The 24,926-nt window shown below is 41.5% G+C and overlaps 1 protein-coding gene across 1 annotated transcript in view; it reads right to left on the bottom strand.

Annotated features, from left to right (window-relative positions):
* SCTR (secretin receptor) overlaps positions 1-10,542 on the bottom strand; it is a 136,558-nt gene extending 126,016 nt beyond the window's left edge. Inside the window, exon 1 of the mRNA XM_053712076.1 lies at positions 10,429-10,542. Within this exon, the coding sequence (XP_053568051.1) occupies positions 10,429-10,542 (114 nt within the window). The remainder of the gene's footprint in view (positions 1-10,428) is intronic.
* Between the last annotated feature and the right edge of the window lie 14,384 nt (positions 10,543-24,926).

Below are 24,926 nucleotides of genomic sequence, written 5' to 3' on the forward strand. Positions count from 1 at the left end.
ACAAGTTTGTGTTTTGTTGTGCATTTTGCTCTTGGATTACAATTTAACAGGATTGTGACACTCACTTATTTTTGGACACTACAACTGTTATATCTGTTGCATTTTTTGCATTTTTTGCATTTTTTTGATTTTTTTGTTGCATTTTTCACTATCACATTTTTATTTTCACTATATTTTTTTTTTTTTTTTTTTTAAATATTGTTTTTTATTGAGCAATTTTCAAGTTTACAACAAAATAAGAAAAAGAGGGAAAGGAAAAGGGGGAAAAATAAATAAAATTCCAAATAGACAAGTATAATTAAGAACATTATGAAGAAGGGACAAGACGGTATAAGTCATCACAACAATTTTTAGGATCGTAGTAAAACAATTAGTTAATTAGTTAATTATCAGCCGGGTAAAGGCTAGTAGGACAATTGACAACAAGTGCGCTAAGGCGAATACAAAGATTTCACTATATTTTTATATATTTTTCAATTTTTTTGACATTTTTCTAATTTTATATTATTTCACTATTTCACATTAAGATTTTTATTTTTTATTTCAGCATTCACACTGTAACTCGTGTGTCTTAGCTTCCCACTGTCTTAGCAATTAGGGACATCTGGTTAATACCCGTATCAGCTTACATCTGACCAGACCTTTGATTTTAGCCACTATCAGTTAGAGGCAGAATTTTAACTGTTAGCTAGGTGGATCCACCAGTTTAATGTTTTAGTGTTTTATTGTATTTACATTTATTGTATATGTATATTTTATATGCCTTTTATCTCTATATTAAAACCACATGAATGCTTGCTAACCACATGAAAATATTTGCACCTGCCTTAGGCGCTTCTTACATTCCTATTATCTAATATTTAAATGAAACAAGAATCACAAACCAAAATATACTATCAGAACCAGCGTTTTTTTTTTGTATATTTAGATGAAATAATATTTAAAGAGACAAAAGGGTCAAAATTTAAATGTTTAATTTGCATTTTTAAAATATACTTCCATTAGCAAAAAAAAAAAAGTGAGTTGCAGAAGTTATTTTGCAGAGGAGAGAATAAGCAAATCGTGTAATTCGAATGAAGAAAATGTGAGGGAAGAGAAGGGCTGTATTGGCTGAAAGGTGCAACGAGAGGAAGGTAAAATACCAACACCACCTCCTTGTCTATTGTCAGAGAGTTCCAGAGTGTACATGTGAAGGGGGTGGTGGCTTTAGATGCAAGAGGAATGGGATTAAGGTTACCAGAATTCTATTTAAAGGCACACATTGGTGTGCAAGGCTAGGAAGTTGTGGGGGACGAGGATTAGGGGAGATTTTACCAGCAGCCAGTACGAGCAAGAGGGTGAGTCACATGAGATGAGATGCAGATTTGCAGTAATGTTTATAGGATGAGGTGCACGGGGTAGAGTCTTTAGGAATGTGTGAAGTTCATTAATACAAAAGTAAGGTGAGGTTAAGAGAGATGGGCTAATGAGCAGTGCAGGTGGTGAGGGTGGAAGGAGTATAAAGTAGTTTGTTATAGAGATAAAAGGTAGCTAAAAGGAATATGAAGATATTGAGCATTATTACAAAAGAAGTATGCTAGAAAGATATGAAAAAAAGAGAGAAAAAACAGGTAGCACACAGCAGTGAGTGAATGGAAAGTGAGAATAATGTTGATTGGGTAGTCAAAAAAAATGAAAGTCTAAGGTAATTCAGCCATGTTCTATATTCAGCCTCTAGGTGCCATTTCACCCCCCTTCATAATATTTACTACAAATAAACCATTACCAATCAAATGTTCTACCTTTGCACATCAATCAGTCCATCTCATTCTATTTACCAAGATATCCCTCTCTATATGCAAATCAAGTGTGGGGGTAGATTTACCAAGCAACAGATGCTGCTATCTACCCCTGATGTTTCCGACTCGCCGGAAACACAAGTTAAGAAGCAGCGGCTTAAGACTACTGCTCCTTAACTCGTCCCCCACTTCTGAGGTGGCGGACTGCAATCATCCTGATCCAATCGAGATGATTGACACCCCCGGCTAGCGGCTGATTGGCCCCAAATGTGCAGGAGGCGGCATTGCATAAGCATTTCACCAGAAATGCTTGCGCAATGTTAAATGCCGACAGCATATGCTGTCAGCATTTAGCAATGCCGGGCGGATATGATTCACTGCAGCCAATCTTTTTCCTCCCAGCATTTGATAAATCGGCCCCTATATATCAATTAGGCCATCACCTTATTTTTAGAAATGCATCTTAAATAAAAATCATTTTGCAAACAACAATCTGCAAAGATCATATCTTACTATTTTTAATATAATTAATAAAATATGAAATATGTTCCTGTGTCAATCTCTTTAACTCTCCTCTAGTTACTTATATGTTCTTTACTTGTAATTAATTTACTATCTCTGAAACTCCCCGAATGCAGCCATATGCTGCTATTTCCGCACAAGCCTTAAGGCTCGCCGAAAACAGGAGTTAAGAAGCAGCGGTCTTAAGACTGCTGCTCCTTAACTCATCCGCCAGCAATCATCCTGATCAGATACGCTCGGGTTGATTGACACCCCCTGCTAGATTGGCCGCCAATCTGCAGGGGGCGGCATTGCACAAGCATTTCACAAGAAATGCTTGTGAAATGATAAATGCTAACAGCGTATCGAAAGGTAAAGGTAAAGTATGTCAAACAAATAAACAAGAACAAGTAAAGTTTGCCACAGTATAAACTGCAGGTCAAATAAAGTCTAGTGCTGAAAGGTGGTATCAGGAATAGTATTTTTATCATTGTGTGCTGAAATGTAAAACTGTGTTTGTGTATTTATCAATTTGTGTTATTCCAACACCCCTAACACATCTTTATTAACAGTGAATGTGGGTTTTGTTTTTCATATAATGGAATTAATGTTCCTCCTTGCGTACATCAGTAATTGGTACAGTTAGGTTTTGTCCAATTTCATCCTATGTGGGTGATTTTTACTCAGTATTGTTTTGTTACTTTATCATAATTTGGTAAATTGCTTCTTTCTTTATTTTAGGCAGATTTTATTCTAATCGCTCCTTTGCTTCCAGCTTTATGCTGTTTGTCGAGACCATAAAGTGGCAGAAGAACTTAAAATCACTTGTAAACAAAGATATGAACAGGCCAGTTCAGTATCACTTGTAAACAAAGATATAAACAGGCCAGTTCAGTATCACTTGTAAACAAAGATATGAACAGGCCAGTTCAGTATCACTTGTTCCTTTAAATTGACTTTAGTTTATACCAGAACACCAGGCTCTGTTTTTCATAAATGGGAAAAAAATACACCTTTTGCCCACTGTGTGGTGCTGTTTATCCAGCAAGCTAGTGGATTTCTTTATCTTGGTTAGGTATTTCCACTGACATCTGAATTATAGATCTCGTTTTTCTTTCTTTTTTTATTTTATTACAATCTTTAAATGAGTTAAGAAAAACAAAAAAACAAAACATGTTAAAAAATATTGTGTCAATAACAATCCTTTAGAAATGTTTAGCAAATGATTTTTCTACACAATTTACAGTTAAACTCTATGTGCATATTTGTAGTCAAATCATTTGAAACGCTTTTCTAAACGCCCGTAATTGTTCCCAATATTATGTGGGTACAAACGGTTATCTTAAAGACAGATGACAGAATCTTTGTGTTGCAAAAATGTAATTGAGATATAAATAATCAAGAGGCCAAGAAAAGATTCAAACGTGTTAGAGTTAAATGGTATAACTTTATACCACAATGAGAACTAGTACTAATAACTGTAACTCAAGATGATTCAAAGGGATATGAAACCCAAAAATTGTATTTTGTGATTCAGACAGAGCATAAAATATTAAATAAGTTTTCAAATTACTTTTATTATTAAATTTCCATGATATTCTTTGTTGAAGAGATACATAGGTAGACATCTGGAGCACTACATGACAGGATATAATGCTGCCATCTCGTGCTCTTGCAAATGGATAACATTCTTGCAAAACTGCTGTCATATAGTGCTCCAGACGTGCACACTCCTGAGCTTTTTTTTCAACAAAAGATAACAAGAGAACCAAAAAAATGTGATAATAGAAGTAAACTAGAAAGTTGTTTAAATGGTGTGCTCTGTCTGAATCATGAAAGAAACATTTTGAGTTTTAGGGGTGATGTCTGCACTTAGACAGCTGTAGCCACCTGGGAAGTTAAGATACAGTAAATAAAGTGCACATTTTTGGAAAGTACAACCATTGGCCCATCAAATAAGGGGCTACATGTAAATATAGCGCAAAGAGTGCGTAAGAAATAGCTGAACATGTCACTTTGTTTAGAAAAAAATATTTTATTACTAAAGCCCCATATTCTGTCAATTGTTCCGCACTCCACTTTTGTGCTAGAAATAAATGTAGCCCCTCATTTTATGACCAAAGGGGTGTACTTTATACAAATGTGTACTTTATGCACCCTATTTTAACTTCCCAAGTGGCTATAGCTATTTAACTGCAGACATGACAGCCTGAAAAAAGTCTAAAATAATTGTCTTTTCATTTTTAGGGGTGATGTCTGCAATAAAGTGTGCCCCCAGCGCTAAGTGTTGCAGATACCTATAGCTCCTTGAAAGGGGTACCTAGCTACCCCAGAAGGAATCAGTTAAAAGAATATCACAAGGAGCGCCTAGAATAAGGCTAAGGTAAAAAATGTGTATTAATAGTAAACGTTTATTTTAAAACATGAAACGTATTTGAAATTATACAATTAAAAAATATTCCATACAACATGAATCCATGTGACACAGTGAGCTCAATAAGAACAAAAAAGTTGAAATGATTCCTGAATGGCTAAATGAACCATGTTAATTGGGTGATGATCCTTGAAAATATAAATCCTTGATTGGTGAGGTGCAAAAAATAAAAATTAAAAAAACTGGGTGAAAAGATGAGTTAAAAACTGGGTGGAAAAATCCCTAAAAAAGGTAAAAAATGGAGAATACAAAAAATATGTGAATAATATGTGGAATAAGTGAAATTTGTGGAATTTCGCTATCCAAAAAGATGTGTGTGTGATCAAAGTGCCATTGTAAGGGATAAGTGAAGGGCAAAGTTAATCCTATTTTGGAAAATTCTAGAATTATCCAAAACTGTCCTCCTGTGTGCCGTGTTCCATGACCTAAAAGCAAAAAAGTACAATGGTGCAATAACGCTAAAAACAATTGGAGTGTAGAGAAATAGGCTTACCATATACTGTCAACGCGTTTCGGCCTTATCATAGGCCTTTATCAAGACTCTTTTTAGTCCCCTTCCTGGACTAACAGACTAAGGCCATTAACATTGTTCATTTAGCCATTTCGAATAAGTTTCATGTTTTAAAATAAACGTTTACTATTAATACACGTTTTTAACCTTAGCCTTATTCTAGGCGCTCCTTGTTATATTCTTTTAACTGATGTCTGCAATAAGAAAGCTGTAGCCATCTAGAAATTTAAGATGCAGTAAATAAAGTGCACATTTTTGGAAAGTACACCCCTTGGTGCATCGAATAAGGGGCTACATGTATATATAGCACAAAATTGGAGTGCACAATATATAACTAAACAGTGCACTTTGCTCAGAAAACATTTTGTTTTTTTATACAAGTGCAATATTTGCTTATTTGTTACATACTCCAGTTTTGATATATAAATACAAATAAACCCTCATCGGATAGACCTGGAAGTGTAGTTTCTAAAAATGTACAGCCAAAGGGTTAAAATGGCATGCTCTGTCTGAATCATGAAAGAACATTTTTTGAGTTTCATCTCCCTTTAAATTGGGGGAGGGAAGTTCTGGTAAAGTCACTATGGGCACAACGATCTAAAGCTCTCTGTGGTCCCTCAAAATAAAAAATAAAGCCAAATTATACCTTTTGAGTTGTTTAATCTGCTATGCAGGGTTCTGAATGTTAAGGAGAGACACCTACATTGCAATATAGTGCTTAAAAAGAGCTCACAAGGATTTTACATAATTCCTCCCCATGCAGGTGAGGTTTTTGATCCTCAGTCCCTATAAGAGGTAACTAATGTCTGTGACCTGAATTTCTGTTACATATAAAATAATTGTATTTAATTCTCAACACAGAGCAAACACCTTAATGATGTGTACAAGGCACTGGTCACTTTATAGCTGTGCTATTTGTCATTGCCCAATAGTAATCTACCATTTCACCAAATTCTTGATTCCTATTGTAAGTATGATGTAGCCTAAGGAGAGAACATAATAAACAAGATTAATCCATCCTGTTACCAAACATAGGGCCAGATTACGAGTAGAGCGCAAAATATTGCTTAAGCAAGCACAATATTGCGCAAGAGCGCACTTCCATAGGCTCGAATGAGAGCCTCGTTGCTGTGAGAAGGGGGTAAGCGAAGGGGATAAGTCGCGCAGTGATGGGCAGCAAAGTGTAACTATATGTATATTAATATATACATATATATTTATGTGTTTATATGTGAATATACACACATTAGCACATACATATATATGTATATAAGCATACATACAGGCATACCTCAGATATATTGCGGGTTCGGTTCCAGACCAGAATAAAGTGAATATAGTAATAAAGTGAGTAACACTCATTTTTTTGTTCCCAGTGCATATAAAAGTTATATTTACACTATACTGTAGTCTATTAAGTGTGCAATAGAATCATGTCTAACAAAAACCAATGCACATACCTTAAGTAAAAATACTTTATTGCTAAAAAATGCCAACCATCATCTGAGCCTTCAGTGAGTCATAATCTTTTTGCTGGTGGTGTGTATATATAGGTGTGTATATATAGGTGTATTCATGTGTATTTATGTGTTTATATGTGTATATATGCTGAAAATGGTGCCAATAGACTTGCTTGACACAAAGTTTCCACAAGCCTTCAATTAGTAAAAAGAGCAATTTCTGTGAAGCGCAATAAAACGAGGTAGGCCTGTATATATTTACAGGTAACACACAGTCCCCATAGACCGCAATGTAAAGGCAATTTTCAGTGCCTTTTTTTCTAACACCCCAGACCCACTACCTTTAACCCCTAAAAACTGCTTCATGCAGTTTAAAAAAAAAAAAGAAAAAAAAAGATGCTACAATTTTATTTAAACAAAAGGGGCCTCACACTTAATTTTGGGGGCAATTGGGATATTTTATAACCTCTGGTTAATTTTTGAAGCACTAATTGCTAGCGCAAGCCCGCTGTAGCAATAAAGAGCAACTGAATTAGTGCTCCACTTGTAATCTAGCCCATAACTTTTTGCTTCCAATATTGTCAGATTAAACATTTGACACTGTTATTCATGATTCTCAACTAGCGATGTGCATTAAATTTTGTACGAATGCACTTTTGTGACGAAAATCAAATATTCGTTTTTTTTATCTAAACGAATATCCAAATGAATGCACCAAAGAAAATGAAAGAAAAGTAAAAAATAATGATGAGAATCGTCAGTATTCATTAATTTCCTTTATTTTTTAAGGGGTTAATGCTTACCTTAACATGCCCTGGTGAGCACACTAACCCGATCCTCTTTTTGCCAGAGCTCTGGCTGCGTTAACAGAAGGCATTGTGCGGTTAGCTCCAAGGATCTGCACTAAAGTTAGTGCAGGTCTGGGAACAGAGAACGTTAATCCTGATGCTCTGGCAAGAAGAGGATTAGGTTAGTGCTCTCTCCAGAGCACATTAAGGTAATTAGTCTAGCGGCAGGTGAACGTTTCACCTGTAGCTTTGAACATTTACATTAGTTTTAATGAAAACGAATATAAATGTTTAACTAAAATTCAGTATTTATTTCGTTTTTAACAAAGCGAATACCAAATAGTGCAGCCAGCGAATATTCGGGGAAAAGTCTATTCTAAAGAGCAATTTTCTAGTTAATTACTAATTCCATTATTTTAATTATAGCTTCCCATAATGTTTGTATGTGGGTAATGCCACCAAATAGGTGTCCTTTGTCCCCATAGTCCCTTCAACACTTATCCAAAGCAGAGGAATAGATTTGTTGTGGGGCGAGGTACCAACAAAGATATATTTCTATTGTGCAGATGGAGAAGTAAAATTCTGAGGTAAAAGTTAATATTTGCTCCATCTGGTCATGTGACAAAGAAACACCCAACTCTTAGCTCCATTTAGAAGAATAAGAAGGAGAATCTTTGTGCAGTGCCTCTAAGTGGTATTTGTAATAAACGGATATTATACAATGGAGAATTAGTAAAACATGTTTTCTCAAAGACATTTGAGGTTTTAATTAGATTATTTGCATTTGGATAGGACTGGATGTAATGTCATCCTAGAAAATAATGCAGAAAAGGATAATAAAACTCAGAATGGAGATTAGTAAAAACTTTAAAAGGGAGAATTGCCGCAGGACTAGATGGATTGGTATATTAGGTGATTTATTGTTTTTATTATGGTTTGTAAAAGGAAGATTTGGCCTCTCAAGCATCGTGATTAGTGGGGAGGGAATTGTAGATAGTCTTAGGGTTAGTTCAAGAATTTTATCCCATTTAGATGCTAATGCTAAGGGATACTAATCAGCACATCTCCAATATTATATATTGACGTAATTAGAGTTTTTAAATGAGCCAACAGTTTTCCATCTACCCCCTAATGCCAATTGATTATTATCATCCAGTAGGCAAAATTATAGTACATTGTCACATTTGGGGCAGGATTAATCAATTTGCAAACTGACAGGATGTTGTGAACCTGTCTGCATTTGAGCGCAAATTGCGCAATGCTGCCCCCTACCCTTGTGCAACAAATTGTGTGAGAGTAGGGCTTGTTAATCACCCCAGTCACATTAATCTGGGGTGATTTTCATCCGCCAACTCTAAGATTAAAATCGCTGCTTCATAAATATCATTTGTATGCTCAAATGAGCGAGCCTGCAACTGATCGGTGCGTTCGGCTAAAGATAAATCTAGCCCTTAGCACACAAAACTTTCACATCTTCTTTCCTCTAATTAAAATAACGCAATTAAGCCTTTGCAATTACTTTTAGAAAATATACTGTTTTAATATGGTTTTCCCTTTAGTAGGTTGTTATCAAACCTGGTTTGGTCTGACTAGTGGTCTGTAAACTAAATTAAGTACCTCCCTTTTTTACTCTTAATACTTTTTTACGCGCATATTGTTTGAATGTCAACATTGTTATTAAAAATAGCACATGCTAAATGTTGTGGCATCATGGAAGTGCGGCTGGTGAGAAGATGGTTCCAGTGACTGCCACTGCTGATTGACTCACCACAACTGTGTCAGCTTGGGACCAACTGTTCTCTGCGACCCCTAATGGGTTAAACACATACTTGCAGGGTTTATAGTGCTAAAATTACATGATCTGATGAATTAGAACATGCCATTTTGCACTATAATAGCCCTTTAAGGGTTTTTTCCCCTGGGATTTTTTACAGACCTTCAAGGAAGCAAAAAAATCAATTCAATATTGATAGTGACTGAATAATGTGTTTGAATGCAGTTTTGTCCTTTAACCATTATTATCAATTTGTGGCCTGCATGCATGTAACAATTGTGATGTGCAAAATAGTATATTTAATTAAACCAGCAATAATGTTTTTTTACAGGTGAACTAGGGTTATTACTTTTCTTGGAAAACAATACCAGCCGTGCTAATTAGCTTACATCTATCTTTAGAAACTAAAGATAGAGCTGGTTTTAAATGATCATTTATTTCAAATTAGTTTCCAATAAAGATAATTTCTACATTTTATATCTACATTTATTTTTTATTAGCTACAGAACCTTAAAGTCTGCATTCTTGTGGAAAAATTGACCTGCTGTAATTTTTACTTTCATTGTCATTAAGCCTAGCGCTGAGCCCCATAAGTGCCCCATAAGGCGGCTCTGTCCTGGGCTGTTACTGTGCCTGTCTTGGCCCCATTGACGTGACTGTACTATTTCTACATGCCTCAGGTGAACAGAAATACTGTAATGGAAAACTAGTGCAGGGAGCGGATGCGAGGGGAACGTCATAAGGGAGGGGCTGCTGGGAGAGAACAAAGAGGAATCTAGGTGTGCCAGGTGTGGGGGATGAGACAGAGATAAGGAGAGCAGGCATTGGTCAGGAGCAGAGACAGGGGTGGAGCTGGAGGTAAAGGTGTTATAAGGAAGTGGATGGCTGGAAGGAGTCACTAACCTTTTTTCTTTGTTGCAGAGAAGAAGTTTTCAAGATGACCGCAAGGAACAGGAGAATCCCAAGGAGATACTTGGATGAAGGTGAGACAGTCTGGAAGACCAGGGCGATCCAGGCTCAGAAGAAGATCAAGAGGATGAAAAAAAGCAGGAAGGAACAGCAGACAGTCCAAGGAGAGGTGGTATCCGGAGGAGGTACGGTGGAGGTTGGTGCGGTGTCGGCCGTTCAGGTAAGCCAGGGGGGGGTTAGCACCCCATGCAGGGGGAGCGCAGGAGCTGTTACGGGGCCGATCGCCAGTGTTTCCGTTGCGGTGGAGGGAACAGGAGTATCCCCTGGTGGTAGAGGGGGTAGTCCAGTGTTATTCAGGGGGAGTCCCGCATCTAGCGCCATGTCCATTCCGCTGGGTCAGGGGGGTGGCTGCAGCTCACACAATTTTCCTCCCGGCGTTAGGAACGCAAGCGAGCCGCATAGCCCCATAATGGTAGCGCAGCGAGCAGGCCCAATTGACGTCACCGTGGCGAGGAGGGGCCCCGGTGACGATAGGTTAAGGGGTGGTCACATGGGGCGCGAAGTACGCGCGCGCGCACACGGCGAGCGTGGGGTGGAAATGCCTCAATGGGGGCGGCCATCTTGGGAGCAGGGTGTATTGGGCGGTGGAGCTTACGCGGCGGGCGGTAACGGGTGGGGCAGAGGCCCATTCTCAATGGGAGCATCTCAGCAGGGATACGGGTGGGGGGATGGGGGACAGAGGAAGATTCGTACGGTCCCGGTGGGCCGAGGGAGCACCTGTGGGAGATAAGAAACGGGCCAAGGGAGTAGAGGGAGGGAGCATGGGAAAACTGGGGGCAGGGGAATAACTGGAGACAGGGAGCTGAGAGGGGAGCATGGGCAGCGAGGGGGGGGCTATGGGGAGCCCAGTAGGATAGAGGTATTCAGGAGAGGGGGGGAGGATGGCATTAGGCCACAGAAGAGAGCTAGAGGAATGGGGGGGAGTATGGGAGACAGGAGGGTGATCAGAGACTCGGAGGGGAATAGCTATAGGTTAATAGAGGAGGAGGCAGAAATAAGGGAGATGGAAACAGGGGTGGAAATGGGAGAGGGACAAATGAGGGAGGCAGAAAGAGGGAGGGGGGGCAGGGGGCAGGACGAGGTAAGAATGGCTGACTCCAGTAGGAAGGGGAGAATGGTACAAACAACAGGAGCACAGGAAGTAGGAAGGAATACTAATGTGTCTATGTTATCCCCACAGAGCACCGAAAAGGAGGTATGCCCACCGGAACGAGCACAGCAGCAGGAGCCAACGGAAGTACCCAGCAGCAATGCGGGGGGAAATGTTGTGGTAGCAGAAACAACCCCAGTAAGAGAACTGGAAACAGGAGCTGCAGAACAGGTGGCAGCAACTGGTGCAGCAAGCGGTGACCAAGGGGCAAAGCAAGGTAAGAAACTATTGTGCTTGAACAGTAATGTGTCAGATAGTTCATCTGAGTTTGACTCGGAAGATGAGAATGTAAAAGGGGAAGGGGAGAAGCGGATATTAAAGATAGTAAGGAAAATATATGCAAAGCAAGGAAAAGGGGCAAGGAAGGGGCTAACAGAGCAAGAGCAGGAGGAGACAGGAGAGGTGTTTAACGGGGATGACGAGGTAACGGGAACATTGTTAATGCCACTAACAACGCATTTAAAAGCAAAGATAATTGCCAGGGCGCAGAAAGGGAAATATGTGGACATATTCGAAATTACTAGGGAGGCAGCGGCTGTTAAATCTAGGGGCGATAATGGTAAAGGGAAGAAGGGGAAGCAAACATTTACAGAATGGGTGAAAGGGATACTTATATACGCAGAGTGTTTTTTAACTGCCAACCCGGGGAAAGTGAAGGGCATGTTGAGGTACATACATTTCATTGCAGAATGTTACACGACATATGGGGGGTTTGCGTGGAAGGACTACGACACAGAGTTTAGGAAGGGTAACTTGCAATTAGGAGACAAAGGAAGGAGGGACTTTGGTATAAAGATATTAGACCTATACACCAGGGTAATGAGGGTACAGGATGGGCCCCACGGGGTGCGGGGCGCATCGTTTAATACAAATAAGAGCGGGAGAACTGACAACAAAGAGTGCTGGGCATACAATGAGAAAAAGTGCGATAGGGGGGGCGCATGCAGGTTCAGGCACATTTGCAGACACTGTGGCGGGGCGCACCCTGGGGTAGACTGCAGAAAGAATGGGGGTAACTTCGGGTATGGGAAGCAGTCCTTTCGGAGCCAAGGAAACGCGGGTGGAGGACAAATTGGGGGGATTGGCGCCAACCCCTTTGAGAATAGATAGACTGGTTCGCGAGTTGCAAGCATACCCTATCATAGAGGATAGAGATTTATTAATTGAAGGGTTAAGTAAAGGTTTTACAGTCCCAGTAAAAGGGGTGGTAGCGGGTGCGATGAAAGCTAGAAACCTGAAATCAGCAGCGGAACTCCCGGGGGTACTGAAGGAGAAGCTAGGGAAGGAGGTAGAATGTGGGAGGATGGCGGGGCCATTCGCAGAAAAGCCAATAGCAGAGCTAATTATTTCACCCCTGGGGGTGGTGCCCAAGAAGGAGGAAGGGAAATATCGCATGATACATCACTTATCATACCCAAAGGGTAGGTCGGTAAATGATGCTATCGATAAAGCAGAGGCAGCGGTGCAGTACCAATCGTTTGACAGCGCAGTGCAGTTGGTAAGGAATGCGGGGAGAGGGGCCATGATGGCGAAAATAGACATTGAATCTGCTTTTCGGCTACTGCCGCTTAATCCTGATAGTTTTAAACTGATGGGGTGCAAATTCGAAGGGCAGTTCTACGTGGATAAATGCCTTCCAATGGGGTGCTCGATATCATGCTCATTTTTCGAGAAGTTTAGCACTTTTCTGCACTGGTTAGCGGTGGCAAGGCAAAAGAGGGACTCAATAGTCCACTACCTGGATGATTTCATGGTAGTAGGGAGGGCGGGCACTGACAGGTGTGAATGCATGAAGAAGGGGCTGATAGGTTTGTTCGAAGAGATGGGGGTCCCGGTGGCAGACAAAAAGACGGAGGGCCCTAGCGCGAGACTCGCTTTCCTAGGCATAACAATAGATTCGCTGAAAGGGCAATGTGAACTACCCGAGGATAAGGTAGAAAAAGCTAGGGAGATGATAGCATGGATGGCAACGCGTAAAAAAGTAACACTAAGGGAGATGCAGAAAACTTTGGGGGTGTTAAACTTTGCATGTAAGGTAATACCAATTGGGAGGATTTTCAAAAGGCGATTGGAAATCAGCACAAGGGGCGCAAAAAAGCCGGAGCATATGATTAGGGTAACAAAGGAGATGAGGGACGACCTGAAAGTATGGGACCAGTTTTTGCAGGAATTCAATGGGGTGCGCATATGGCAGGAGGTGGCGCCCGCGGTAGATTTGGAGCTATACACGGACGCGGCAGGGGGAAAGGGTTATGGAGCATATTTCCAAGGGAGGTGGTGCGCAGGAGAATGGCCAGAGAGCTGGAAGGAAATGGGGTGGATTAAGAATTTGGTGCTGCTGGAACTATTTCCCATAGTGGTGGCCATGGAGCTATGGGGCGGGGAGCTAGCGAATAGGACAATAATATGCTGGTCCGACAACATGGAGGTGGTCGAAATCATCAATCAGCTATCAGCATCATCAATGCCAGTAGTTAAGTACCTAAGGTACTTGGTTCTGAAATGTTTAAAGCATAATATATGTGTCAGGGCCAAGCATATTCCGGGGTTCAAAAACGTAGTTGCTGATGCGCTATCCCGTTTTAAGTGGAAGGAGTTTAGGGAGCTAGCACCCAATGCCAGACAGGAAGGTGAATGTTGCCCTATGCTTCTTTGGCAGATTGGCAGCGGATAGAAGGAATCGAGGAACTGGTCGAAAAAGCCTTGGCACCAAGCACATGGGCAGTGTACAGGAAATATTGGGGACAATGGTGCAAGCATAGGGAGGAGGCGAAAGGAGGGGAGGAAGGAAGATTGTTAGAATGGTTGATGGCACTGCGGAGAGAAGGTGTAAAGAAGGGGAGATTGAGCGCAGTGTTAGCAGGGATTTCATACTGTTCACAGCTATACGGGGGAATAGATTGGTCCAGGAAGTTTATAGTAAAGAAAATCGCAAGGGCATGGGGAAGAGGGGAAGAGAAGGAAGTGGATAAAAGGGAACCAATAACTGAGGTTAGATTACAGAAAATGATAGGGGCACTAGAAGGGGTATGTGCAAACAGGGACGAGGCGCTTATTTTCAGAACGGCTTTTTTAGTAGCATTTCACGGAGCAATGAGGATAGGGGAGCTGTTACCAAAAAACAGAAAAATAGGTAAAGGGGGTGTAGAGACAGGGGATGTCAGATGTGGGGAAGAAGCCGTGCTAATATTGGTAAGACGATCTAAGACAGACAAGGAAGGAAAAGGGGCATGGCTAAATATGGCTAAAACAGGGGGAACACTGTGTCCGGTGGCCTGTGTTAAGGAATACCTGATAGCAAGGAGGAAAGGGGGCCGCACATTTCTGAGGCATGCAGACGGTTCGGATGTAACAATCTTCCAGTTTAAAAGCATATTACAAAGGGTGGTTAAGAAATTGGGGTGGAAAGAGGCACACATTGCGCCGCATTCATTCAGAATAGGAGCAGCGACCGCCGCAGCGGGTAGGGGTTGTTCAGAGGCACAAATTAAGAAATTAGGGAGATGGAAATCTGCAGCGTACAAATCTTACATAAGAGTGCAAAAGGAGTAAGGCCTTATTATAAATGTTCTAATGGTTAAATTGTTTTTTGTTTTACAGACAAAGCGTTAAGGGTGTGGATAGTAGGGCATTCCTACGTCTATTGGGCACAGGCTAGGGCAGCAGCATCGGCGCAGGGAGTAAATTTGGGACTGTCGCACAAGGAAGTTAGCATTAGATGGGTAGGAAAAAGAGGGATGATGTGGGACGAGTTAGTGCTTACAATACAGCTGGCAAGGAGAAGATGGGGGTGTCCGGACGCCATAATTATACATCTGGGGGGGAACGACATAGGCGCTTACCCACTTAGAGAGCTAGAAGAGAAAGTTGCAGGAACAATGAGATGGTTGAGGGTGGCATGGCCATCAGTGAGGGCGATATGGTCCAATATAGTTTCGAGGATATTCTGGCGGAACTCGTACACGAGCAAAGCAGGATATAGATCGAGGAGAAAAGTGAACCAGGTGGCAGCAAAGTTTATGAAGGAAATAGGGGGTAGAGTGGTAGAGAACCCACTGATAGCAGCGAGAAAAGAGGAGCTATTCAGACGGGATGGAGTGCATCTAACGGATGAGGGAAATGACCAGCTGCTGGTGGACATCAGAGGGATGTGCCAAGAGTTCGTAAAGGTAAGGAAAGGTCACGAATGGTGGAAAGAGTTGGCCGAAAGAGGGGCTCTTTTTGGTGGCGGTGAAGTTTGTGCAGGACACGTCAGCGGGGCAGAAGGGGAGGTGGGAGGATCCCGCGGCATACCCAGCCCTGAGGGGTGATCCGGTGGTCTATCTAGGGGGGGGACTATGCCGTGGGTTCTCCCTTCTCCAAACTGCCCTGCCAGGGGGGGGGGTAGTTGTTACACCCCCCTAGGCGTGGTTCCCAAAATTCTGGTTTTTAATGCAAGGGCATTATTTGGTGTTGATTTTGAGTTTGATTTATGGCTGAATTTTGCAAGATATAGTTTAAAGGTAGCAAAATTCAATTAAGTAATAAAATCGTGACCTTTCCACATTTCGCCATAACTACTGTGTCTGTGTTTTTATTTTAGATAAGAATTAGTTAAGAGAAATGGGGATCGGGGGTTATGGTTGTTGGGTGTTATACATGTATTGGACGAGGGAATGCAGCCTCCTCACCTTAAACTAGTGCAGGGAGCGGATGCGAGGGGAACGTCATAAGGGAGGGGCTGCTGGGAGAGAACAAAGGGGAATCTAGGTGTGCCAGGTGTGGGGGATGAGACAGAGATAAGGAGAGCAGGCATTGGTCAGGAGCAGAGACAGGGGTGGAGCTGGAGGTAAAGGTGTTATAAGGAAGTGGATGGCTGGAAGGAGTCACTAACCTTTTTTCTTTGTTTCCCACCCTCCCACCCTAGACGCAGCAGAGCACGATGCAATAACCGGAGAGGTCACGTGAGAAGGCAGTACTTGCACGGCTAAGGGCAGGACGTTGACTAATTGGTTGAGTCGCAGTAAGACCGCCCGTGCTCCTCAATAAGGGGAAGAACACAGCGCAACCGAAGGGCAGCAGGTGACCTGGCGGTCTACGCTGACTGGAGGATAGAAAACGGCAGCTGTTTTTTAACATAGTATTGAGCATACAATCGCAGCAAGCGGTGAAGTTTGTGCACGACACGTGGGCGGGGCAGAAGGGGAGGTGGGAGGATCCCGCGGCATACCCAGCCCTGAGGGGTGATCCGGTGGTCTATCTAGGGGGGGGGGACTATGCCGTGGGTTCTCCCTTCTCCAAACTGCCCTGCCAGGGGGGGGTAGTTGTTACACCCCCCTAGGCGTGGTTCCCAAAATTCTGGTTTTTAATGCAAGGGCATTATTTGATGTTGATTTTGAGTTTGATTTATGGCTGAATTTTGCAAGATATAGTTTAAAGGTAGCAAAATTCAATTAAGTAATAAAATCGTGACCTTTCCACATTTCGCCATAACTACTGTGTCTGTGTTTTTATTTTAGATAAGAATTAGATAAGAGAAATGGGGATCGGGGGTTATGGTTGTTGGGTGTTATACATGTATTGGACGAGGGAATGCAGCCTCCTCACCTTAGACACCCCAGACTAGTCATTACAGTCACTGTGATCCCATGCCTGTCAGTGTGGTGTCTCCAAACATGAGATACATGCTGCAATGTATATCTCATGCTTCTGCTGGAAGCCTGCACATGAGGCTAGTCAGTAGTGGTACAGTAACGGTCAAAAATGATAGTTACTGTGTATCCAATCATTGTGCAATGCATGCTGATATCAGGCTCATTGGCCAATCACTGCATGCCACAGGAGTGAGGCAGTCCAGTGATGCACAAAAAAGTGGCCCATGCTTAAGTGATCACTTTGACAGCCAGTTACAGTGATTACATGTCAAAAATAACAATGGCTTGTCTTAGCCCATCTCCATATGTCCCACATTCCCACATACAGTGAATAAAGTGTAAAATATATTTTAATAAAGTGTATTTTAACTGCTTCACCCAATCTGACATATATATACTGTACGTCTTGCGGTACTTTGCCTTTCGTATCGCAATATGTATATATACGTCTGAGTTTCACAAAGCTTTAGCAGTAACTTAACAGCCGAGAGCTGGAGTTCCTGATGCTCCAGGCATCTGTAATGTTGCTGGTACCGGCGGGAGGTGTGGGTGGGAAGCGGGTGGCGGGTGGGAGGTTTAGCAGCGGAGGGGGGAGGCAGGGGGAGGGAGTGGTGACCAGATTTTTAAAATTAAATCAGGGGACATTTCTTTTTATTATTGGCAAATGGTAAAAAACTATTTTATTAGCATATTTTTGTCAAATTATATATGCAGTGTATTTGGTATGTGTTTATTTATGATATATACGTAACTTCTCGCATTTCGTCCATGAGATTAAAAAAAAAATGCTTAGAATTTTTTGGGATATGACTACCAAATGTTAAGAAGATAAGATAGAGAAAAAACGTTTCAATACATATTTTGTATTTTATTCTTACCAAAGATTTCTGGTTCAACAATAACAATATAAATTAACAATTCAGAACAGTAAAATATTGCATGGTAACAACACATAGGACACCTTTGATCATATATAATGAAATATGAATCTCTAACTGTTATAAGAGTATGAATGTTACTATCACAAGCACATGCAGTGTTTATGGAACCAGTTAGAGCTAAAAACTGAAGCTCTATTTGTGATTAGATCATAGGATTAATACGGCAGTTTTGAATCACACGATTTTCACGCACTAAAGCTTTAAATGGAAGGAGTGTGATTGCTATTAGCAATCACACTTTTGTGATGCTCAGTCAGCCTGTAAATGCTGGGATCGTAAGAGAGCATCTACGGGGCTATTACTGAATGTCTCTGTATAGAGGCATTCAGTAATAGCAGTAGGTGGCTGTGCAGGGCTTATAATGGCTGTGATAACCATTCACAGCCATTATTAGCCCTGAGTGACAGCTTATCCCAGTGCGCGCTGGGATCAACTGTCACTGGGCTATTACTGGGTGCCCCTAAACTGGGATATCCAGTAATAACCACAGATCAGGTAGTGATTATCACTACCTGATATGAATGGCAAGCCAATGTTAAAATACACTGGCTGTGCCAAATCCCCTTCTCTCTCTGTCAGCACTAGCTGACAGAGAGAAAAGTTCAACTGTAAAAAAAATGTAAATAAATTAAAAAAAATACATACATTTACTATAAAAAAGTAACCCTTACAGTAAATATCTGCAACCCTAAGGGACTCTTTTTTCTTTCTTTTTTTGGGAGGGGGGGGGGAATTCACCATCACCTGTGTTGGCTGGACTTGCCCCCAAGGCCTAAGACTGCCAGTCTTCCCCTGGTCATAACCCCATTGTTCAATCACACTTCTTAAAATCCATGCTATATTTACCTGCAGCAGGGCACCACAATAGCAATGCACATGTAGTAAAATGCATTTAATGCAAGTATACTCAAATGTATTTCAAATTGCCTGGTTTTAATTTGTGCAAACTTTTCATCTACAGAATCAACAGTCCATTTCATCCCCCTTCCTCCCATACACTTCTTATGTCCAACTCCACCCTTTTCATGTTCTCACTCCATCATCCCTCCTTTATGTCCAACTCCTCCCTTTTCATGTCCATTCCTCCCTATTTCATGTCCATTCCCCCTTTTCTTATCCATTCCCCCTTTTCATATCCATTAAACTCTATATTAAAACTCAATCATTTTGTAACAGAGGAAAAGAAAGCAATCTCCATATGACAAACTGGTAACTTGGGGCGTGTAGAGGGTGAAATATAACAGTTTCAGATCGTGCAGTGAGAACATCTTCATGCTGTTACTCAAGTTACAATCTGCCATTTAACAAATAATTGTACTACAGGCTTCTTGATTTGCTAAATGGACCTGTCCCAGAAAAATGCTTTCCATGCCACTGGGAGCCATACTGTTTATACTCACTATGTATACAACCTACACTCAGTACAAGTCGCACTCACTCTGTATACAACCTACACTAAGTACAAGTCACACTCACTCTGTATACAACCTACACTCAGTACAAGTCACACTCACTATGTATACAACCTACACTCCGTACAAGTCACACTCACTCTGTATACAACCTACACTCAGTACAAGTCACACTCACTTTGTATACAACCTACACTCAGTACAAGTCACACTCACTCTGTATACAACCTACACTCAGTACAAGTAACACTCACTCTGTATACAACCTACACTCAGTACAAGTCACACTCACTATGTATATAACCTACACTCAGTAAAAGTCACACTCACTCTGTATACAACCTACACTAAGTACAAGTCACACTCACTCTGTATACAACCTACACTCAATACAAGTCACACTCACTATGTATACAACCTACACTCAGTACAAGTCACACTCACTCTGTATACAACCTACACTCAGTACAAGTCACACTCACTTTGTATACAACCTACACTCAGTACAAGTCACACTCACTCTGTATACAACCTACACTCAGTACAAGTAACACTCACTCTGTATACAACCTACACTCAGTACAAGTCACACTCACTATGTATATAACCTACACTCAGTAAAAGTCACACTCACTCTGTATACAACCTACACTCAGTACAAGTCACACTCACTCTGTATACAACCTACACTCAGTAAAAGTCACACTATGTATACAACCTACACTCAGTACAAGTTATAATCACTGTGTGTACAGCCTGCACTCAGTATAAGTCACACTCACTATGTATACAACCTACACTCAGTACAAGTTGTAATCACTGTGTATACAGCCTGCACTCAGTAAAGTCACACTTACTGTGTATACAACCAGCACCCAGTACAAGTCACACTCACTGTGTATAGAACCTACACTCGGTACCAGTCACATTCACTATGTATACAACCTACACTAAGTATAAATCACACTCACTCTATATACAACCTACACTCAGTAGTCACACTCACTATGTATACAACCTACACTCAGTACAAGTCATAATCACTGTGTATACAGCTTGCACTCAGTAAAGTCACACTCACTGTGTATACAGTCTGCACACAGTAAAATCACACTCACACACTTACTGTGTATACAGCCAGCACCCAGTACAAGTCACGATCACTATGCATTCAGCCTGCACTAAGTACAAGTCAAGCTCACTCTGTATACAGTCTGCACTCAGTGCAAATCACAATCACTCTGTATACACCCTGCACCCTGAACGTCATATTTATCCCTATACAGCCTGCACTTAGCACACTGACACTGTATACAGTCTGCGCTCACTATAAGTCGCGTCCCCATTTCGTATAGGAAGTCATAAGCCCGGCTGGGTCAGTATCCGGTGCTGCAGGTCACCGTCTGGCTCATGGTGCTGTGAGCTGCACTCAGTGTGCACGTTACCATGGTGACTTGAGCGCGCTCCGCAGTGACAATCGGTAGTTTAGGGTCTGAGGTTGAGGTACAAGCAGCTAAATGTCACAATAAGCCCCGTAGAACCCGCGGTGCCTGGGGCCCATTTCATATATTCCCAGGGTATGTGGGAGCCCCGCTTTAGAAGACCAGCATTGACCGAGGACATTTCCGGGACATCATTTTTCCGGGGACAGGCTCCTCAATCAGGGGACTGTCCCCGGAAATCGGGGACGTCTGGTAACCCTACGCTACAGAAAAAAATATAAAGGGACAAGGAGGCATTGGGCAGAAAAAGGGGTTTGGGGGTCCCTAAACAATGATCGCAGAAGGTGCGGGGGGTGGCACTACACTACAGAAAATACAGATGCCAGTACCTAAGATGGTGGCTATAGTTAGAGGGGGTTAGAGAGCTGTTAGGGGGATCCTACCATGCAGAAAAAAAAAATTAATTAAAAAAAAAACACAACAGCCTTAATTTTTTTTATAATGGCAGACTGTCTGCCAGTACTTAAGATGGGGGTGACCAGTGGGGGGTGGAGGAGGAAAGAGAGCTGATTGAGAGGGATCAGGTAGAGATCATGCGGTGGGAAGTGTCAGGTGGGAGGGTAATCTCTAGACTAAAGTTAAAATTAACCTTACAAGCTACCTAATTAACCCCTTCACTGCCGGGAATAACAGAAGTGTGGTGCGCAGCTGCAAATAGAGACCATCTAATTACCAAAGAGCAATGTCAAAAGCCATATATGTCTGCTATTTCTGAACAAAGGGGATCCCAGAGAAGCTTCTACAACCATTTGTGTCATGATTGCACAAGCAGTATGTAAAAAATTCTAGTGAAAAACCCAAAGTTTGTGAAAAAAATATTTTTATTTGATTACATTTGGCAGTGAAATGGTGGCATGAAATATACTGAAATGGGCCTAGATCAATACCTTGGGATGTCTACTTAAAAATATATATCGTTTTGACAGGTAAATAAAAAAAAAAACAAGACTCTATGGCCTCTATTTATCAAGGTCTGCCGGACCTGATCCGACAGTGCGGATCAGGTCCGACAGACCTCGCTGAATACGGCGAGCAGTACGCTTGCTGTATGCAGCATTGCACCAGCAGCTCACAAGAGCTGCTGGTGCAATGCCGCCCCCTGCAGACTCGGAGCTTGATAAATATGCCCCTACTTCTGTTTAAATGGAGTGATAGCAAAAATGCTAAAAATTCTTCAGTATTTTGTCCAAGTTTTTCTCTGAAAGTCCCGGTAGCAAAGGGGTTAATAAAGTTTATTTTTTTTAAATGTTATTTTTATAAAGGTTTTCTTATTTTGGGTTTTTTTACCACAAAATTGAATTTTCTGCCCTGGGCAATAAAAGGGTTAAACATAATGGGCTAGATTACAAGAAAGGTATAAACGGTTTCACGCTAGCGCTATCATGTTTTTGCATACCATTTTCATTCCGCTGATATTACAAGTGTAGCAACTTCCTTACCGCAATCTCAGAGCTGGGGTTAATTGTTTTTCAAAATAAAAAAGTTGCACAAAAGACTTCAAAAATACATTACAAAGTACAGTTACACTCATAATAACACTGTCTGCTAAAAAATATTTTTAATAAATATATTACACAAAAAAGTTATAAGGGGGCCGAATTATCAAGCTGCAAATGCAGTGCCGGAAACATAAGTTAATAAGACCGCTGCTCCTTAACTCATCCGCCACTTTTGAGGCTGCAAACAGCAGTCATCCTGATCAGATACGATCGGGATGATTGACACCCCTGCTAGCGGTGATTATCCTCGAATCTGCAGGAGGCAGCATTGCACAAGCATTTCACTGTCTGCATTTAGCGATGTCGGGCGGACATGATCCGCTACATATATACATATATATATACACACATATAAAAACATTAATATATATGTACACACACATATATATAAATATATATATATATACTGTATATGTGCATCATATCCCTTAAGTAGATGAAAACATGATAAAACATATTTATGCAATATTCATATTTAATAAAGTGTTTAACTATGTATTTACTGTAAATATTCTCAATTTGCTAAAGTGAATAAGCTATGTTGTTTGCACAATGGGTGTTTTTTCCCCCCAACAATTTCTTCTCCATTGACTCTTATGGGGAAAGAGAAAATGCAATGGCGTTTGTGCAATCTCTAACACCCTACTCGCGAAAACGACAAAAAAATTGACAAAAACCTTACACCCTACCATAAGCACCCAGCCTAATAACTAATCAGCCATCCCCCCACATCGCCAACCCAAAATAAAACTGCAAAGGCATCAGAACGAGGCTCCCATTGAAGCCTATGAAAGCGCGCTCTCATGAGCACTATGCTTCCTCGCAATGCGACTGCGAGCTCGTGTTTTTGCAATTATTTTCTCTAAAGCAGATGTTATTATACAAAAATGTTGATATCGTCATTAAAATGTTAAATTTAAATGCTAAAATAATAACAAAACTGAATATTCTTAAAGGGACACTCAAGTCAAAATTAAACTTTTATGATTCAGATAGAGTATGCAATTTTAAACATCTTTCCAATTTACTTCCATCAACAAAATGTGCACAGTCTTTTTATATTTACACTTTTTGAGTCACCAGCTCCTACTGAGCATGTGCAAGAATTCACAGAATATATGTATGTACATTTGTTATTGGCTGATGGCTGTCAGATAATACAGAGGTAATGGAAATAGATGTAACTGAAATTTGTCAGAAAAAAATCTACTTCTCATTTGAAGTTCAGACTAAGGGGGGTAGTTATCAACGTGTCAACTTTCCTGCCTTCGCCGGCCCAATACGCCCACCTAAGCTCGCCTCACATCGCCGCCGCGGACCTGAAAATTTTTGCCTAAGTTATCAAATAAAGCTGTCAAAAAGCCGCGCACCAAGTACGGGGCGATGAGCAGCGGACTGTGAGAGTTATCACTCATCCGATCTCGCTGCTCTTCGGCTTTTTCCCAGCTTTATTGCTAGCCTGTCACTTAAGCACCCACACTATCTACACTGTTCTACCCCCTATACCGGCGCCCCTGGAGCCCCCCGCAGCTAAATACAGTTATTAACCCCTAAACCGCCGCTCCTAGACCCTGCCGCAACTCTGATAAATGTATTAACCCCTAAACTGCCGCTCCTAGACCCTGCCACAACTCTGATAAATGTATTAACCCCTAAACTGCTGCTCCTAGACCCTGCCGCAACTCTGATAAATGTATTAACCCCTAAACTGCCGCTCCTAGACCCTGCCGCAACTCTGATAAATGTATTAACCCCTAAACCGCCGCTCCCGGACACCGCTGCCACCTACATTATACCTAGTAACCCCTATCCTGCCCCCCTATACCGCCGCCCTCAATAATAAAGTTATTAACCCCTACCCTGCTGATCCCGCACCTCGCCGCAAATAAATAAATAGTTTAACCCCTAAACCGCCGCTCCCTGAACCCGCCGCAACCTATATTAAATTTATTAACCCCTATCCTGCCCCCCCTACACCGTCGCCACCTATAATAAATTTATTAACCCCTATCCTGCCCCCCACTACACCGCCGCCACTGTAATAAAATTATTAACCCCTAAACCTAAGTCTAACACTAACCCTAACACCCCCCTAACTTAAATATTAATTAAATAAATATAAATAATATTTCTCTTATTAACTAACGGCTAGATTTATAGTTTTGTCGGTAAGGACCCGCGTAGCTAACGCCGGCTTTTTTCTGGCCGCATCATAAAAATAACTCTGGTATTGAGAGTCCACATAAAGGCTGCGTTAGGCTCCAAAAAATGAGCGTAGAGCATTTTTAACGCAGCTTCAACTCTCGATACCAGAGTTGCTTACGCAAGCGGCCAGCCTCGTGCACGATTCCCCCATAGAAAACAATGGGGCTGTTTGAGCTGAAAAAAAACCTAACACCTGCAAAAAAGCCGCGTTCAGCTCCTAACGCAGCCCCATTGTTTGCTATGGGGAAACACTTCCTACGTCTGCACCTAACACTCTAACATGTACCCCGAGTCTAAACACCCCTAACCTTACACTTATTAACCCCTAATCTGCCGCCCCCGCTATCGCTGACCCCTGCATATTATTAT

This window comes from Bombina bombina, chromosome 1 (genome assembly GCF_027579735.1).
Source record: "Bombina bombina isolate aBomBom1 chromosome 1, aBomBom1.pri, whole genome shotgun sequence".
NCBI classification, from domain to species: Eukaryota; Metazoa; Chordata; class Amphibia; order Anura; family Bombinatoridae; genus Bombina; species Bombina bombina.